Source organism: Pelodiscus sinensis, chromosome 31 (genome assembly GCF_049634645.1).
Source record: "Pelodiscus sinensis isolate JC-2024 chromosome 31, ASM4963464v1, whole genome shotgun sequence".
Classification (NCBI taxonomy): domain Eukaryota; kingdom Metazoa; phylum Chordata; order Testudines; family Trionychidae; genus Pelodiscus; species Pelodiscus sinensis.
This window is the reverse complement of record NC_134741.1, coordinates 12,458,341-12,477,139: the sequence shown is the minus strand read 5'-3', so window position 1 is coordinate 12,477,139 and position 18,799 is coordinate 12,458,341. Positions and strand designations below refer to the sequence as shown.

The 18,799-nt window shown below is 49.1% G+C and overlaps 1 protein-coding gene across 8 annotated transcripts; it reads left to right on the top strand.

Moving 5' to 3' along the window:
• The first annotated feature begins 1,771 nt into the window (after nt 1-1,771).
• LOC142818147 (uncharacterized) lies at nt 1,772-17,966 on the top strand. Of its 8 annotated transcripts, none has more exons than XM_075912535.1 (10): nt 1,772-1,884; nt 3,004-3,469; nt 5,150-5,245; nt 6,985-7,215; nt 7,486-7,508; nt 8,182-8,297; nt 8,866-8,925; nt 10,581-10,781; nt 11,984-12,097; nt 12,374-17,966. In XM_075912535.1, exons 2-10 carry the CDS (start codon nt 3,098-3,100, stop codon nt 13,558-13,560), a joined length of 2,400 nt encoding a protein of 799 aa, XP_075768650.1. In that variant the 5' UTR covers nt 1,772-1,884; nt 3,004-3,097; the 3' UTR covers nt 13,561-17,966. The 8 variants fall into 8 exon arrangements, with proteins under 8 accessions (XP_075768650.1, XP_075768651.1, XP_075768648.1 ...); XM_075912536.1 differs by lacking the exon at nt 1,772-1,884 and adding an exon at nt 1,965-2,123 and having other exon boundaries at nt 12,377-17,965; XM_075912533.1 differs by lacking the exon at nt 1,772-1,884 and adding an exon at nt 1,965-2,123 and having other exon boundaries at nt 12,374-17,965.
• Nucleotides 17,967-18,799: the final 833 nt, after the last annotated feature.

Sequence of the window (18,799 nt, the reverse complement as noted above, 5' to 3'; positions counted from 1 at the left end):
GCTGGGCGAGAGTTCGGTGTTTCTCAGGGGCTGGACAAGGGTTTGTTGTGATACCGGGACCAGCCCAAAGCCAGGAAAGGACTAGAGCTCTCTCTCTCTCTCTGTATGTGTGTGGGTTTGGGAGCGGGGGATCTCCTGCCTGGCACAAGAAGCTCCAGACACCAGACAAGCCATGACGGAGCAAAAGACTCTATTGGTTGCTCCCCTCTTCAACCTGCCCTTGAAGAGGAGCCAGGCCACAAACCCTCTTATCAGTGTGAACTCTGGGGGAGGGAAGGACAAGCCAGGGCAGAAAGAACTTTCTCTCTCCCAGGCTTAGATGCTGGCGGTGGGGCAGGGAGTGAGGGGGATGGTGGTGGAGGGAGGGTTAGGTACAAACTGAGGAATCTGCAGCTGGTGGGCTGGTGCTACAGGACACACTGAGCTGGTTCACCAGAGGCGCCTCTATTCCCTTGGGCCAGGCAGGAGCGCACCATGTGCATGAGTGTGTGTGTCTGGCTGGTGTGTTCGCTCTGTGAGTAACTCTCATTCCCTTCTCTTGGCCAGTAAATCGTTCATGACTGTGCTATAGGACTGGCTGCAGGCGCTGGGTTTGCTTTCAACCCAGAGGTGCCAGTGACTTGGGGCAAACACTCCTTTGGGACAGGCAGAAACCAGAGTGTTGTGGGGCTTGGGGAGCAGGGTGCCTGTCACTCAGGCTGTCCTCCTGGGGTAGGGAGGGATGGGGAGGGTTCCCTATAATTGGTTCCATCGGTGTGGAATAAATGTCATTCTGTGCACAGATGCAAGTGCAGATATGCACCATCTGTAGAAACACAGGCTGCCAGCTGTGGGGGCTCTGCTAATCAATTGGGCAGCACCTGAATCTCTCCTGAGTGGCTGCCCAAGTGCTCAGCTTACAGGGAACACTATGTCCCCACCCCCACCCAGGGCAGGTGGAGAGTCTGAGGCTCCCCACAACTGCCTCTGTGGTTCTTACCCCATTCACGTCACAGTAAGAGCTGTCTGGGCAGTGGGGGGGATCCATGGATCCTCCATCTGCCCTGGGCAGAGGCTGCTACAGCCGGCCCAACAGCCAAGGGCAGTTTTCGAGCCCCCCCCTCACCAGGGGATGGTCCTGTGATGGCCCCAGCTGCATTGGCACCCCAAGGCTTCTCCTATCTGTGCAGGGCTCCAGCTTCTGGCCAGGGTGGGATGCAGAGCCCAGGGGGAACGGGGAGGGGCAGGAGAGTCTGGGGAGAAAGAGTCCAGGCCAGACTTTTCCACATTCAACAGTGGGAGAGGCCTTCGGCCTCCTGTTCTGGAGCCCCCGAGGGGGATTGGCAAAGGCAGAGGTCACTCATTGTGACAGGCGTATCCCGTATCCATGGGAACACTGCACCCCTGCCCTAGGGGCTGGTGACAGGTGGGGGTGGGGGCAGCAGCACATGAGGCTGAGAATGGGAATGTCCCAGCCACCAGGACCACCCAGCCCTGGAGGAAAAGCTAGAGAGAGGTAGGAGGGGGGACTGACAGATTCCCCCCCCCCCCCAGCCTGTACCCTGGGCCAGTCAGAGCGGAGAGGGGCCGCACTGGGGTGGGAACGTCCCAGCTCACTGCCCAGGGGCTGCAGGGAGAAGCGGAGCCGGCGGGGTGTGTGTAGGGGGGGCGGGGGAATCATTCTGGGTGGGGGGCAGACTGAGCAGCCCCACCACTGGCTGTTGCGTGTTGGTCCTGCGAATGCCCCGCCCCTCCCACGGGCCGGGCCAGGCTCCCTGTGGCGGAAGCAACGTCTGGCCGGGGGAGCCTCGCCCCTCGGGACTGGGGCGTGGCCAGGAAGCTCCCGGTCTAAGCTAAGCCCTGCTGCTGGACAACGATCAGTCACTAGCCTTCTGCGCATGCGAGGTATGATCGGGCCTCTCCATTCCGAACGGCCGGGGCCGGGTTTTCGTGCTTCCCCGCCCCTTACTCCCCGCCCCTGCTCAGGCCCCGCCCACTCCGCGGCGGCCCGCAGCAGCGTCTGACTGCGCGAGCCAGTAGACTGAGGCAGCGAACTTCGCTGCGGTTACTGCGCATGCGCCGCGCACCCTTCGGCAGTCCTTGGCGCCCTTACTCGCGGCACTGCGTCGGGGGAGCAGAGCGAGGTGAGGGGGGGGATGGGTAGTTAACGCTGGGGGCGGGGCTCTGAGTTGCCCGGGTGAGGGGCGGGGGGGTTGTTTGTTTCTCTCCGTAGCGCCTCATTGGCTCCCGGGCGCTCTCCTGCTGCTCTCGGCGGCTGAGAGAGAGAGAGAGAGCGAGCCCTGCGTTGCGCATGCGCGAGTTTCGCGATCGGGCCTGACGGCTGCCGGAGGCCCCGCCCCTCGCTCCTTATCCCCCTCCTCCCCGCCTTCCCCCCCCCCCCCCTGCGTGGCTGCGGGGCCTGGCTCCGCTGGGGGGCGGCCTTGTCTGTGGAGCGGCCGCTGCTGGGTGCGCGGCTGCGCTTGGGTCCGGGGGCTCACACAGGCGGGGGGGGCTGCAGCTCGGCTTGTGGGAGTTGGGGGATGGGCACAGCTGGGCTGGGGGGAGGGGCTGTGACCCACCATCCTGTGCTGCTTGTGGGTCCGGCTTTAGGTATTGGGGCCCGCTGGGGCGCTGCTCCGGCTGGGCAGGGACCTTGCCTCAGGCTGGCTCGCTGCTCCCTCCTCTGTTGTTGAATTATGCACATTCAGCGCAGTGCAGGGCGGCCCATCTTTCTCTGGCTGTTGCTACTTTCAGATGCTCATACTGGGCTGCGGAGCTGGGGTGGCTGAGAGCTGGGTTCGAGCTGGGGACACACGCAGGTGTTGTGAGAGGGGACTGCAGAGTGTAGGGAGGGATTTGAACTCAGGATGAGGAGGGAGCCCTGGCATGAGGAGGGAGCCCAGAGACAGGATTCTGGCTGGGGCAGGTGGCTGAGGGCGCTCAATGGAGGACCTGTCATGCGCAATGGGTGAGCAAAGCTTTTGGGGGGGTGAGTTTTTAATTTTGATTTTTTTTTATCATTAGTGCTGGTGCCTCACGGACACACACTCTGGACCTGCCCATGCATTGATAAGCTCGGGAAACTGAACTACCCCTGTTCTCCAGCCCAGAAGCAGCCATGGCTGCAGAGAGCCCTGTGGAAAGTCTCTGGGAGAAAGCGATGCATCCTGTCTGTCTGGAGGATTTCACAGCCCCTGTCACTCTGGAGTGTGGGCACAATGTCTACCAGGACTACCTCAGCCCTCAGTGCAGAGACACTGTGCAGCAGGGACCCCTCCAGTCTAACAGGGAGCTGGCAAAAGTGGTGGAACTAGTCAAGCCGCTGAGTTTCCAGGCAGCAAAGAGAGCAAAATGTGACAGGGTGTGCAGTAAGCACCAGGAGGCTCTGAAGCTCTTCCATGAAGAGGATCAAACTCCCATCTGTGTGGTGTGTGACAGATCCCAGGCTCACACGGTGGTGCCCATAAAGGAAGCTGCCCAGGAGTACAAGGTACAGAGTTGCTGTCCAGTGTAATGGGAAATAACGTTGGGTTTTAATTACAGCCTAATTTTACTGACTGTTCCCTGGTACAGGTATGACACAGCTCTGTAAAGCCTTCATGGTACAAGAAAAATTAAATGTTCTGTCTGTGTGGCAACTTATAACAAGTCTTTACAGATACCCAATGTGGGGAAACATTTCTCTGAGACTCGGAATTGTGAGACCCAGCCCTCTTTGGTGACAGGAAGGGTTTTTGTAGGAGGAAAGGTGTTAACAATCAGGGTACGTCTAGACTACATGGCTCCGTCGACGGAGCCATGTAGATTTGTTTGTTCGGAAAAGGGAAATGAAGCCACGATTTAAATAATCGTGGCTTCATTTAAATTTAAATGGCTGCCGCGCTGAGCCGACAAACAGCTGATCTGCTGTTTGTCAGCTCAGCGCGGCAGCCATTTAAATTTAAATGAAGCCACGAGTATTTAAATCACGGCTTCATTTCCCTTTGCCGATCAGCCTAATCTACATGGCTCCATCGACGGAGCCATGTAGTTTAGACACACCCTTAGAGAGGTTTAGATCACAGGAGCTGAAGGCCAGTCTATGGGAGTGAGCTGCCTTGGGACTGGAGAAGAGTTTACAAGCTGTTACTGATTGGATAAGGAGCAGTAATAATTTGTCATTTGCCTTGTAGACCTGCAATGGCATCTGGGTCCTGTACAACACCCATCAAGTGACAATCCCTGCCCTGAGCAGGTCACACTCCCATTAGACAAACAATAGGAAGGGAATGTGGAGAAGGAAGTTGCTCGTGATCACCAAGCCCATCAGTGATAGAGTTTAGCCCAAACACTGGACTCTCCAGGCTTAGTCCATGGCTACACTAAGCACCAGGCTACACTTCCTCTGCCTCTGAGCATCAGTGAAAAGTGATAAAGTTTGTCCCTTAGCAGGGAAAGATGCCTTGCTAAAGGCCGCATGCCCAACAGGGAGAGGAGGTTTTTCACTAGGATGCTGAACTCCTGAGCTGCTCCATGAGGGTTTAAACTCAGATGCTGCAGCCAGTGCTAGAGGAGGTGACTGGGCTGGACAGCAGGGCTCCAGGCAGTGCAGGTCCAAGCCAGTCACCACTGGGATTTTACTGGGTTGTAGCAAGAGTTCAATCTGATTAACTGATGAGATAATGCTTATCGGTGCCAGTTACCACTTAAACTCTCCACCGCCCCGGCTCACTTACTCCTGGCAGCTAACATTAGTCTTCAGCTGCCGAGAGTCCCTGTTGGCTGGCAGCCCTTGTGGCCACCCCTGGAAGACCTCACGAGAGATCCCCGACCCCAGGAGAGCCCACATCTGTTACCAGCCATGACTGTCATGGCTAAAAAGACTGTAACTGATTAAATTGTAATCGGTTATGTGATTGGTATTTTTAACCCCTTTTGCCTCCCTAATGCCCACTTGCGTCATTCTTTACGGAGGTGCCACCACCAATCTGTCCCTCGCTCTCACAGCCATCCTGTTTCATCTGCTGTCTCCTCCTGTCTCTTTTTCAATGGACAAAGCCACGTCCAGGGCTTGGTGCCTACCTGACAGGAACAGAGCTTTACAAAACTGGGTCTGTGCTGCTTAAAGGCAGACAAATGGGCTCCCAAAATCTCATGGGGTTTGCCTTGGTGCTTATTTCTGTTTCTTCAGGAAAATTTGGCAGCCCATTTGAAGGCTCTGAGGGAAGAGAGAGAAAAGCTGCTGGAATGGAAAGCGACAGCAGAGGGGAAAAGCCAGGAGTATCTGGTGAGTGCTTGTGGCTATGGACCGGCAGGGACTGACTGGCAGTGGGAGGGCTGTGTTATGAAGCCAACTCCTGTGTGGTCTTAGAATCAGAGAGGTGGAAGAGACCTCAGGAGATCAAGTCCAGCCTCCTGTCCAAGGCAGGACCAATCCCAAGTAAATCAACTAAGCCAGGACTTTGTCAAACCAAGACTTAAAAATCTCTAGAGATGGAGATTCCACCACCTCCATAGGTAACCCATTCCAGTGCTTCACCACCCTCCTAGTGAAATAGTTTTTCCTAATATCCAACCTAGACCTTCTCCACTGTAACTTAAGACCATTGCTCTTTTTTATGCCATCCATCACTACTGAGAACAACCTTTCTCCATTCTCTTTGGAACCTCCCTTCAAGAAGTTGAAGGCTGCTATCAAATCCCCCCCTCACTCTTCTCTTCTGCAGACTAAACAAACCCAAATCCCTCAGTCTCTCCTTATAGGTCACGTACTCCAGTTCACTCATCATTTTGGCTACCCTCCGCTGGACCTTCTCCAACGTGTCCACATTCTTTCTGTAGTGAGAGGCCCAGAACTGGACACAATACTCCAGATGTGGCCTCACCAGAGCCGAATAAATGGAAATAGTTACTTGTCTAGATTTGCTGGCAATGATCCTCCTAATATGCCATTAGCTCTCTTGGCTCCAAGAGCACACTGTTGACTCATATCCAGCTTCTCAACCACTGTAATCCGCAGGTCCTTTTCTACAGAACTGTTATTTAGCCATTCGGTCCCCAGCCGTAACAATGCTTGGGATTCTTCTGTCCCAAGTGTAGGGCTCTACACTTGTTCTTGTTGAACCTCGTCATATTTATTTTGTCCTAGTCTCCTAATCTGTCTAGGTCACTCTGGACCCTATCCCTGTCCTCCAGCATATCTACCTTCTCCCTAGCTTAGTGTCATCTGCAGACTTTCTGAGGGTGCAATCCATCCCCCCATTCAGGTCATTAATAAAGAGGTTGAAAAAAAAACGGCCCTAGAACTGATCCTTGGAGCACTCCGCTAGAAACTGACCACCAACCTGACATCGAGCCGTTGATCACTACTCATTGATCCTGACAGTCTAGCTAGCTTTCTATCTGCCTTCCAGTCCATTTCTTCCATCCATACTCCCTTAACTTGCTGACAAGAATATTGTGGAAGACTGTATCATAAGCTTTGTTAAAGTCAATGCATATCATGTCCACTGACTTTTCCTTTATGAGGTTGGGCTTCTTGATGTTTCTCCTGGATCATGGATTGCTGGGTTAGATCGATGCATAGACCGGCTCTGACCTTCCAGGTCAGAGGATGAGTTACTGTCTAGTTCTTGTGACTTTCCCAGAAATCCTTCCCAAGGGAATTGAACGTCCCTGTGAAGGGCTGTCTGCTGAGTCTACTCACTTTATTTCTTTTTCTTTCCTCAGTATCTCTGTCAGGTTGCTGCTGAGTCCTGCCTCCTCCTGCTCTGGGTCTGAATTGCCAGTACCCATAAATAACAGAAGATGCTGCCTGGGGCAGACATGGGGACATCCCTTTCAGAGGGATACGGGCCAAAGAAAATGCTGAGAGGGACGCCTCTGCCTAATACCCACAGAATACAGTCAAATGTCATAAATTTTAGGGTTTTCCAAGAAGTTATCCGTGGTGTGCACTAATCTCCCCATGAAAGGGCCTGGGCTCCATCCATGTCCCTGACCAACCCTTTCCCTGTTTTCATACAGAAACAGACACAAGCAAAGAGGCAGAAGATTGTGGCTGAGTTTCAGCAGCTACAGCAGTTCCTGGAGGAACAAGAGCAACTCCTGCTGGCTCAGCTGGAGAAGCTGGATGAGGACATTGGGAGGCTCCAAACTGATGCTGACAGGAAACTCTCCACACAGATTTCCTGTCTCAGCAAGCAGATCGGTGAGCTGGAGGGGAAGTGTCAGAAGCCAGTGAGTGAATTCCTGCAGGTGAGACTGAGGGAGAATCATCCCAGCTCCCCACACAAGGAAGAGAGGCTCCTAAACAACAAGCGCTGGGGTCCAGCCGTCAGATCTGGGTCTGATCTCTGTGCTTTGCAGAGTCACAGGCCCAGACCTATCAGAGATGGCAAAGCACCATTAGCGCATGGAATCTATGGCCCTGGGGCCAGGTCAGGGCATCTCTTCCCCATATTTGCAAAATGTCTTCCCTGTGCGTGTCCAGTACGGCTGAGATGCTTTTCTGTCTCTTTTCCCTAGGATGTCAGAAACACCTTGAACAGGTACGTGGCTCGCACTTCTGTCATGCTGCACAGCACAGGGAAAGAGCTTGATGCTGATGTTAGGACCACGTCTTCCCCAGGGCTCCACAGCCAGATGTTGATACAAATGTCTCTGACTCACTTAATTCTGAGGCTCTCACCCTTGCACCACAGACTCTGGAATTCTCCATTCAGGGGCACAATCTGACTTCACATATTTCCTAGAACTGTCACCTCCCTGGGGACTGGCTGCCTCAGGACTGTGGGGCTGGAATATGGGTCTGTCACTAGTGGGCATATTTAGGCCAGGGCAGCAGGCACCCAAAGTCTGTCCTACCTGAGGGCTGTTTGGAGAAGTATGGGGAAGGAGCTGGGGAGGGGGAAGCTGGTGTCTCAGTCTAGTTCCTAGTGGGCAGATTCCTGCAGTCCTTCACCTGGGAACCTCCAGTCCCTCAGCACCAAGGAGTGAAGGATTGGTCATCAAGACTCAATTCCACTTTTGTCCCCAGCTGGTCTCTCCAGGCCAGAGGTGAAGAACAGCAATGGGACCTTTTGGGGGAAGGTTGCACAGCCATGGGCTGTGTTGCTCCTGCTCTCAGGCTGGGAGAATTGGAGGAATTCTAACTCCAGGCTGGTTAGAGTGAGACTCACTAGCCAGATCTTATCATCTGTAAATGGAATTGTTTCTGTGCAGGTGTGAGACAGGACAGTTCCAGCCACCAGAGGAGATTTCCCCGGAACTGGAAGAGCAAGTCAGTGGTTTCTCCCAGAAAATGATTATGCTGTCGGAGACTCTGAGGGAATTCAAAGGTATCTAGGAGGGATGGCGTAAGGGAAAGTTGTTTAAGTATCACAAACTATTGAATCTGGCCTCTGAAGCCAACCTTCACTTGCCTCAATTCCCACATGGAGAATGACAGCCCTATCATGCTGCTCTCCTTAGAGACGCTGAGCAAACAGACCCAACTGCTTGCAAATAGACCACGTGTTTGCAAACTGTGAAACTCCAGTTAGTGTCAAGAGATCAAAATAGATAAAGTTAATGTCATGGCAGCGTCTTCCCCTAGCACAGATCTAGGTTATGGCAAGAGGCAGTAAGTGACCGAGAAACCAGGTGGGAAGGGATGAGGAGGAAAAAGTAAATCTCACTTACATCTTGTCTCTTCTGGGATGGGTGTGAGGCTGCAGGGATGTTGGCTCCATTGCTGGGAGGTGCACAGTGAGAGGACACAGACTGTTTCAGATCTTTCCATATTAAACACCTGAGTGGGTCTCGGTCTGGTCTCCGATACAATGGAAACGCAGAGTTCAGCATGGAGACATGGTCATAAATAGGAGAGCCTGGAATCTCATCTCTCTTATCCATTCCCCCCACCAGACACTCTGCCCTCTGCACTGGAAAGAGCAAGAGGAAAATCCCTGGGAGTTTTCAGACAAGGTGAGTTTGGAAGTGGAGATTGTTTAAATGAGAAAATTCTAGTGAAGACATCTTCATAGAATTGTCATTAAAGTTACAACTAAATTCAGTGACTATGGCACGCACAGCCCTAAATCTCACCCACTTATCAGTGAGGAGACCCAGGGGCACTGTATGGGGACCTGTGGACACTTTGAGAAACACTGATCTATGGGGTGTGATGCTGAAAGGGTGAAGTTAAAGCACACAATGGATGGCACCTTTGGGCTCAGATTTTACTGCTCAGTTGATTGCCATATGGGGTTGGTTTCAAACAACTAGGCTGAAAGGTTGAGAGCTGACTGGCTTCCATGGTATCAGTTTGTTGATGGCGAGAAACTGGTGGATCCCTAAGAGCTGTTTTAATCTAGGATAGGCCTGGGCAAAATACAGCCCATGGGCTGGAACCACCCTGCCAGCCATTCTTCCGTGCTTGCCACTCCCCATCTGCAAGCCACACAGCAAGCAACAGTGAGCCCTGGAAGCGGGGAGAGGGGATGGCTTCAGGTGCTGCTTCCACCCCCAGGACAATCTCATTGGCCAGTTTCTGGCCAGAAAGGAAGCACCGTTTCACATCCTCTCCTACTCAGTTATTCATACGCCCACGTGGCCTCACAGCCTGTTCGAGGGTTGGTTAGGCTCCCTCCCTGTCTGAGAGAGGTGCTTGGCTGCTGGACACGAGTCACTCAGGTAAGTCTCCTGACCAGAGCTTGCCTCTGGCACCCCAACCTCTCCCTTCCTTTCCTAATTCTCTGCTCCCCATGCCACATACCCCGACTTTGTCCTCTTCCTGTATTTATACATACAAGAGCTCTCAGTGGTAAGAAACCTTGAGCCCCTTATTATATGTCCACTCAGCCACTTCTCTAATGTTATTTTAAATATTTAATGAGTAATTGGTTGATCCAGTGCCCCAGGTCACATCTGCCTCCTTCACCCAAACTCCTTCCATGACCCCTCTCTCACTCCTGCATCCCAAACCCTTACCCCAAGCTGTCTTCACCCAATGTCCATTCCAGACCCTGCATTTCCTGCCTAATGTCTTGGAAGCGTGCAGGTCTCAGCCACTTTCCAAAATCTTAAGTGAAAGCTGCAACTGGAGAATTTCAGGCTAGAAAAGAGGCACAAATGTTTCATAGGGAAGAGGATTAGCCACGGGCGAGTAGATTACAGTAATTGTTGAGCCCTGTGCATCTGAGTACTTGTATTAACTTCATTGATTCTCTGTTGTGGAAAGGGTTTATAAAGTCTGTCAGATGAGAGAACCAAAGTTTGTGCTGCAAATCAATCAATGAAGACTAGGGATTATAAATATAGCAGCCTAAATTAAATTTAATCTACGTCCATGTTCAGACAGGTAAATATGTGGCTTGTTAGCGGAAACACTGGGTGCTGAAAACTAAATCCCATTGTTGCAGGGGTACTAATGTAACTCAAGCCATGTACTGAGAGAAATAAATATGGCTTTGGAATCTAACTTCGGTGTGATGTTTATGGAATATCTAGATTCATCATTTGCCCCAAAAAGCAGAGTCTAGCATGTTTGTCACCAGGGACAGAGTCTGGGCAGATGTGGGGTGTGGAAAGGATTAAAGCCCTTTCTGAAATATCTCCATTTGCCTTTCTCTCCCTACTAGGCTGTAGAACACCCATGTCTATCTCCAGCTCAGCCCCTAGACTGCAGAGCCAGGGACAGGAAATGGCCATGGTGGAGCCAGTGACCTTCGAGGAGGTGGCTGTATATTTCTCTGAGGATGAATGGGCTCTGCTGGACCTGAGCCAGAGAGCCCTCTACAGGGATGTGATGCAGGAGAATTATGAGGCTGTGAGCTGGCTGGGTAAGGATTCCTGTCCCTTTGGGTAACAGAAGCTGGGTGGGCTCTGGAGCAGTTGGGTTGGGTTTGGTTCAGGATCTCTCATTGCCTGCATCTACAATATCAGGAGTATCTGCCTCTGTAGTCCTGGCTCCTGCATGAGAGACTGTCCCCTCCATGCCCCTTCCCAGGGGAAGCACGTTCAGGGACATCACAGTGGTGCTGCTCTTCTCACAGCTAAGGTCTCATTGTGCTTCCCATCATTTTGCCCATGTTGTGCTTTGGCCAGAGGTGTCAGTGGAAGGGCCCAGGCAGGAACAGCAGGCACTAGAGTTGTGGGGCTGAGTGCGATGGCTGTTACTGCCTGCAGGGTCCCCTTGTGCTATTGTGCTGAGCCCCTGGAAGGAAGGATTCAGAGTCCTTTCCTGCCTGTGGTAGTCTGTGCAGTGCAGAGGGGCACCAAATGGGAGGCCTGGCTGGCCACAAGAGGAAGGCTGGAAAACCACATGATTTCTGCTGGCAGAGTAGATCCAAGGCTGCAGAGGGGGAGCTGAGCTGCAGGAACACACACGAGCAGCAGAGAAGCAGCACAGCCCGTCTCCACTTTTGCTAGCCCCAGAAACAGCCCAACACTGCTCTGGCTGGGCAGCTGGCAGGGCCCACCCAGAGACCGTCAGTCAGGATCAGGAATATGGAGCATAGACAGGGCCTGAAACAGCCAACCAAGGATTCATTTTTCTGCTCAGACAACTTCTCCTACCTTCTTCTGGCCCAAGTAGAGCATCTGTGCCCCTAGAGCAGGGCAAGTCTAGCTCCCAGCCAAGAGCTTTGTGGACAGAGCCCTTAGGGGTCCTGAGCTCTGCTGGATCCTTTCCCTCTCAGCCCTAGTGATCGAACATGGCAGCTCAAATCTGAGCACTGGCTGAGGGTATCTGTCAGTCCTGAAAGACTTCGAGCACTCTGCTTATGATCAGCATGTTCCTGTCCTACCAAGTATGGAATGGGCCCTAAGGGAGACTGAGTTGTACCCTGAAGAGTGCAGCAGAGTACTCAGTTCCCCTGGGGAGTCAGCTCAGCCATTCCCGAGGAAGCTGGGGATGCACTTTTACCTGCAAGGTGGGGAAGGAGCCTCTCTGAGTGAGAGACTCAGATCCTGGCTCTGGAAGCAGTAATGGCACAAACCTTAATGAACAAGATGAGCACTTGGTTAATTGCTTACGGAATAGGATTTCCAGTCTCCAAAACCCATGTGCTCTCCTGGGTAGAGAAAGGGGAAGAGCTGCAGATCCCGGATTTCCAAAGCTGTGAGGAAGGGGAGATCATCAGTGACACTCACACAGGTGAGAAAATCAGCTAAACTCACTCAGAAACCAATTTCTGTGTTCTCGTAGCAGATGTCAGTTGCATGTTTTCATCAAGTCTGACTGACCCTTCAGCCTGTTTTTATCTCCAGTCTGAGGGTGCTGAGTGGGGAAAGGGTTATGGGGGAGCAGGGTGAACTCAGCTGATGATTATTGAACCTTTCCAGCCATTCTTTGGGTGCGTCCCATTTTCTATTGCTGTTCAGAATTTTTCTTTCAGCTCAGCACAGAGAATGACTCCTTTCTCTATCCCAGCAGGTGTTGGGATGCTGAATGAGAACAGTGAGAGGACTCTTCAGCAGAATGGACCTGAACGAGTGGCTCCATGTGGGGTGTTAGTGGGAAGATTTGAAGGTCATGTTTCTCAGAATCCTGAGCAAGGAGAGACCTGTGAGAGTCAGCATAGCCTACAAAGGCAGCAGGGAAACCATCCAGGAGTGAGACAGAGTAAATCCAGTCAAAGGAGAAGAAGGTTGAAAACAAACACAGAAACTATTCAAAAGAAAATCTCTCATCAACAGTCATCGTGCACTTGCAGTGACTATACAACTCTTATTAAACATGAAAGAGCCCAAACAGAAGAGAAACCCTTCAAATGCTCTGATTGTGGGAAAAGCTTCAGTTGGAGGTCAAACCTTTTTATCCATAGGAGAGCCCACACAGGAGAGAAACCTTTTAGTTGCTCTGCCTGTGGGAAAAGCTTCAGTCAGCGGTCACACCTTGACAGCCATAGGAGAACCCACACAGGAGAACAACCCTTCGGCTGCTCTGTTTGTCGGAAAGGTTTCAGTCACAACAAAAGCCTGATTAATCATCAGAAAACCCACACAGGGGAGAAACCCTTCAGCTGCTCTGCCTGTGGGAAAACCTTCAGTCAGAGGTCACACCTTGATAGCCATAGGCGAGTCCACACAGGAGAGAAACCTTTCAGTTGTTCTGACTGTGGGAAAAGCTTCAGTCAGAGGTCACATCTTGTTACCCATAGGAGAGCCCACACAGGAGAGAAACCCTTCAGCTGCTCTGACTGTGGGAAAAGCTTCAGTCAGCATGCAAGCCTTGTTAGACATAGGAGATCTCATACAGGAGAGAAACCCTTCAGCTGCTCTGACTGTGGGAAAAGCTTCAGTCGGAGCTCAAGCCTTGTTAGACATAGGAGATCCCACACAGGAGAGAAACCCTTCAGCTGCTCTGACTGTGGAAAAAGCTTCAGTCGGAGCTCAAGCTTCGTTACCCATAAGAGAGCCCATACAGTAGAGAGAACCTTTAGCTGCTCTGACTGTGGGAAAAGCTTCAGTCGGAGCTCAAGCCTTGTTAGACATAGGAGATCTCATACAGGAGAGAAACTCTTTAGGTGCTCTGACTGTGGGAAAAGCTTCAGTCGGAGCTCAAGTCTTGTTAGACATAGGAGAACCCACACGGGAGAATCCTTTCAGCTGCTCTGACTGGGAAAAGTTTTAGTTGTAGGTCACATCTTGTTATCCAGAACCCACACAGAGAAACCCTTTAACTGCTCTGATGGTTGGAAATGCTATAGTGAGAGTTCAAGCCTTGTTGCACACAAGGGAGAAGCCCTATCATAGTGGTGAGCAAAATTTTCTCTATGGGCAGAATCCAGCCCACCTAAGGCTTTGATCCTATCCACAAGGTAGTGCTTGGCCTCACCTCCAAATGGGCATGTGCTGAGGGGGAAGGAGCTGAGCTCTGTCTCCTCTTCCCACTGTGTAGCCCAGTGTTTCCCAATCAGTGTTCCATGGAACCCTGGGATTCTGCAGACCATCATCAGGGGTTCCGCGAGAAATTGTGGAATAAATAAATAACAATTTTGAAATACTGCGAACAATTCTAAATAGCCTTCAAAATATTGTGGGAATATTTGTCCAGCAATTGGCAATACTGAAGTAATCTTTGTACGCTACCAACTGCCTTTTTGTTTTGGTCAGTTCGTATCTAAAGTTATATTTAGTTGTATTGTGCCTTCCGTTCTGTTTCCCAGAATTCTCTGAGTTTCTAGTCTTTTCTAGTGCACGTTATGGTCGTTCGCTGTTTTGTAGATTTGTAGTCTTTGTGCGGTTTTGTAATTAACATTTTTACAGAAACTGTGGTTGTTTTCGTGTATCTAAAATCTCACCTACGTAACAGTATTTTCATATGGCCGTCAAATAAAAAAAATGTGGAAGTATATGAAAAGGAGAGTGAAGGAGAGAACAGTGTAAATGAATCAAAATGATCAGAGCCAAGTATGAGTGAAACAGGAAGAGAAGTGACTGATATTTAAAAAAATCACCTTTATAATGACAGTTACTAGGCCATGGGTTTTACGTGGACTGGAGATGAAAATTGCCCCGTTCCATTATGCGTTGTTTGCGGGGGGAAAACTAACACAGCTATGGCCCTGGCTAAGTTAAATGTACACTTCACTACTAATCACAGCCATTTGTCAAATAAAAGAGTTGATTACTTTCAACAACTTGGATTCATAAAGAAAACAACAAAGTTTTTTTTAGAAGAAGCTAACTATCAGTGGAAAGGCTCAAGAAGTAAGCTATTTAGTAGCTGAGCTAGTTGCTCGAAAAATGAAAAGTCACACTATTGCTGAAAGCCTAGTAACGTCTGCTTGTAAAATAATAGTGAGTACAATGATAGGCGAAGAGGCTGAAAGTGAAATTGACAAAGTTCCTGGTTTTAATAGTACTATTGGTAGGCATGTGGATGACATGTCACATGATATTGAAGAATACCTTGTCTGAAATACTAAAAAATACTAACTTTGCTCTCTAAGTTGATGAGTCAACAGACATAACAAGTAAAGCTCAGCTGTTAGCATTCATACAATTTGAAAGCGAAGGTGAAATAATGGAAAATTTTTGTTGTTGTAAAGAGCTGCCAGAAACAACCAAAGATCAAGACCTTTTCAACATCTTGTCTTATTTGGAATTCTGTAGTTTGTCATGGAGCCAGTGCAGTGGAATTTGCACTGATGATGCTCCCTTAATGATCAGCTTAATAAAAGACTGTTACACTCGTCAAAGAAAAACCCTCATAACGACCCACTGCTTCCTCCACCAGGAAGTTCTTGTTTCAAAACCTATTGGGAAGGATTTAAAACAAGTCCTTAATCTATCTGTGAACATAGTCAATTTTATAAAGCAGCACCCTCTTAAGTCACGCCTGTTTGCAAAGCTGTGTGAAAATATGCAAAAAGACCATGTGACTCTCCTTCTACACACCGATATTAGATGGCTTTTAAGACGGACCGTTTTAACAAAGGTATTTGAGCTGTGAGAGGAACTACTGCTTTTCTTCAAAGATAATAAAGCTAGTTTTTCTAACTTTCTTGAAGATACAAAATGGCTACTGAAACTAGCCTACTTAGCAGATATTTATCGGCACTTAAACACGTTGAACACCACCATGCAGGGCTCAAAAGAATACATTCTAACTTCCACAGACAAACTTCTTGCATTCAAGAATAAACTCAAGGTTTGGAAAAGACACCTTTCAAGTGGAAATATTGAAATGTTTCCCTCCTACTTCAGTTTCAGAGTCAAACAGATTATAAAGAAGTCATCCCATTAATTACCAGTCATTTGGAATCCCTGACAGAAAAGCTTGACCAATACTTTCCTCCTTTGTCATCAGAAATATATGACTGTTTTAGGAACCCTTTTGTTGAGTTCTCATAAAATTTACACAGTCTGCAAGAACAACAACTGACTGAACTACAGTGTAATTGAATTTTAAAGATATAATTAAATGAAGTGCCACTTGATGTGTTTTGGATTTCAATAAGAAGAGTATTCTGTGATCTCAGTAAAAGCAGTGAACATCTTACTCCAGTTTTCAACTTCTTACCTCTGTGAACAAGCTTTCTCATGTTTTACAAACATTAAAAGCAAAGAAAGAAATCATCTGCTGTCTGTTTAGAAAGCACTCCGAGTGTGTTTGTCAAAAAATTGGCCAAGAATTCAACATTTGTGCAAAAAGAAACCCCAAATCATAGTACCATACAGCTGGAAGAGACCTTAGAAGGTCAGTGAGTCCAGCCCCCTGCTCTAGGTAGGACCAATCCCAATTAAATCAACCCAGCCAGGGCTTTGTCAAGCCGAGACTTAAAAATCTCTTGGAATGGAGACTCCACTACTTCCCTAGGTAACACATTCCAGTGCTTCACCACTCTCGTAGTGATCTGGACCCATGGCCAAGAAACACTGGATGCATTCCACAGCGACTTACACCCCACCATCAATTCCACAGAGACTTACACCCCCACCAACAACCTACACCCCACCATCAGTCTCAGCCTGGACCATTGTACACGAGAGATCAATTTCCTTGACACCACAGTACAAATCACCAATGGTAAATTAGACACCACTCTCTACAGAAAACCCATTGACTCCTACAGTTACCTACATGCCTCCAGCTCCCATCCAGGACACACCATATGATCCATCATCTATAGCCAAGCCTTTAGATACAATCGCATCTGCTCTAACCCCACTAACAGAGACCAGAAACTTCAGGATCTCTACTAAGCTTTTATAAACCTCAATTATCAACCCGGAGAAATAAAAAAACAAATTGAAAGAGCCAGACAAATACCCAGAAACCATCTACTTAAAGACAGACCCAAGAAAATCAACAATAGAACACCACTTGTCATCACCTATAGCCCCCAACTTAAACCCCTCCAATGCATTCTCAGTAAACTACAACCCATACTGGAACAGGATAATACCCTCTGAGAGGTTCTGGGAGACAGACTCATAGTCTCCTATAGACAACCGTCTAACCTCAGGATGATTCTTACCAACAACCACAGGACCTACCACACTAATACTAACCCTGGAACTTTCCCTTGCAACAAACCCCGGTGCAATTTTGTAATTGGCACGGTTAGGTCCAATAATGGTGTCAGCAGAGTAAATATGTGGACAAAGCTGTCCACATATTTACTCTACTGACACCATTATTGGACCTAACCGTGCAAATTACAAAATCAAGAACACATAATCCTGTTCATCCAGAAATATAATTTATGCCACTATGTGCATAAAGTGTCCATCTGCTATGTATATTGGACAAACTTCTCAGACACTTCACCAAAGAATCAATGTACATAAAACAGACATCAGTCTCTCTCATAAAGAGAAAACTGTTGCTTGTCATTTTAACCAGACTGACCATTCTCTCAATGACCTTAAAACATGCATATTGCTTCAAAGAGATTTTAACTCCAGACTTCAAAGAGAAGCCTCAGAACTGTCATTCATGCTTAAATTTGACACTTTACGTATGGGTCTTAACAAAGATGCTAGTTATCTCACTCATTACAAAGATAGCTTCCCCAGTTATCCCCCCTAATGTCATTACCTCACAGATGCTAACCTTCCCCCCCACCCTCCTCTGTTCTTAAATCTGATTCGTCAATTTTATGTATTTACTTTTTTTATTGTATCACTTTGGTATATATGGTTGTGCTAATTTTCTTCCACGTATTGATCTGAGGATGTGGGTGTGGCCCACGAAAGCTCATCATCTAATAAACCATCTTGTTAGTCTTTAAAGTGCTGCATAGTCCTGTCTTTTCTTTCAGCTAGACCAGACTAACGCAGCTGCATTTCTATCACTAGTGAAATAGTTTTTCCTAATATCCAACCTGGACCTCTCCCACTGCAACTTGAGACCATTGCTCCTTGTTCTGCCATCTGTCATTACTGAGAACAGCTTTTCTTCATCCTCTTTGGAACCTCCCTTCAGGAAGCTGAAGGCTACTTTCAGTGTCACACTGAAAGTAAAATTTATATTGACTTTAGATGTGATCTTTATTTTTATGTTTAAGTAAACTTTATTTTGATTTGATATTTTGATATTTGAAAAAAAAATTAGATAAAAAAGACAGGAAAAATTCTCCAATTTTTTTCTTACAATGTAAGCTGACATATATATATAACAGCTCTTTACAAATACATTTTCTTGACAATAATTTAGCAGTAATTGAATTGCACTCCCGGTGTCAACTTTTTCTGGCCAGCCAAATGTTTTCATAGGGGTTTCTCAGGATATGAAAAATTATTTTAGGGGTTCCTCCATGGGAAAAAGGTTGGGAATCACTGGTGTAGCCACTGGAGAGGAGGTAGTGCTGGGCTGAGTGTTTGCCACAAAACAGGAGGCCAGCACTAGAGGCACTGCTGCCACTGAACCTCTGGCCTCCAAGGCCAGCCCATGGCCACAGCCATAGAATCTTGTGCTTCCAGGGCCATATAGCCATGGCAGGGGTGCCTCTGGGGCTGGTCCTGGGCTGCATGGCTGTGGCAGCAGCATCTCTGGCCCTGGGCTGAATGGCTGCAGCAGTGGTGCCTCTGATCTCTAGGGCTGGTCCTGGACCATGTGGCTGCTGCAGTAGCAGAGCCTCCCTCTGGGGCAGCCAGGACAGTCTGCCTAGAGATATTGCTGCAAGGTCACGGGGGCAGATGACCCTCTGGAGCAGCACATCATTGATGGTGCAGACAACCTGAAGAGGGCACATAGGAGCACAGGGGATGCATGGAATAAGACGCAGTGGGTACATGTATGCTAGGGCTCCCTCCCCCAAGGGTATTCCCCCTCGCCACCAGTAGGGCTATGTGAGGGCATGCCCCCTGGTGCGGGGCTTTCTCCTACCCTCACAGCTCCCCTGCC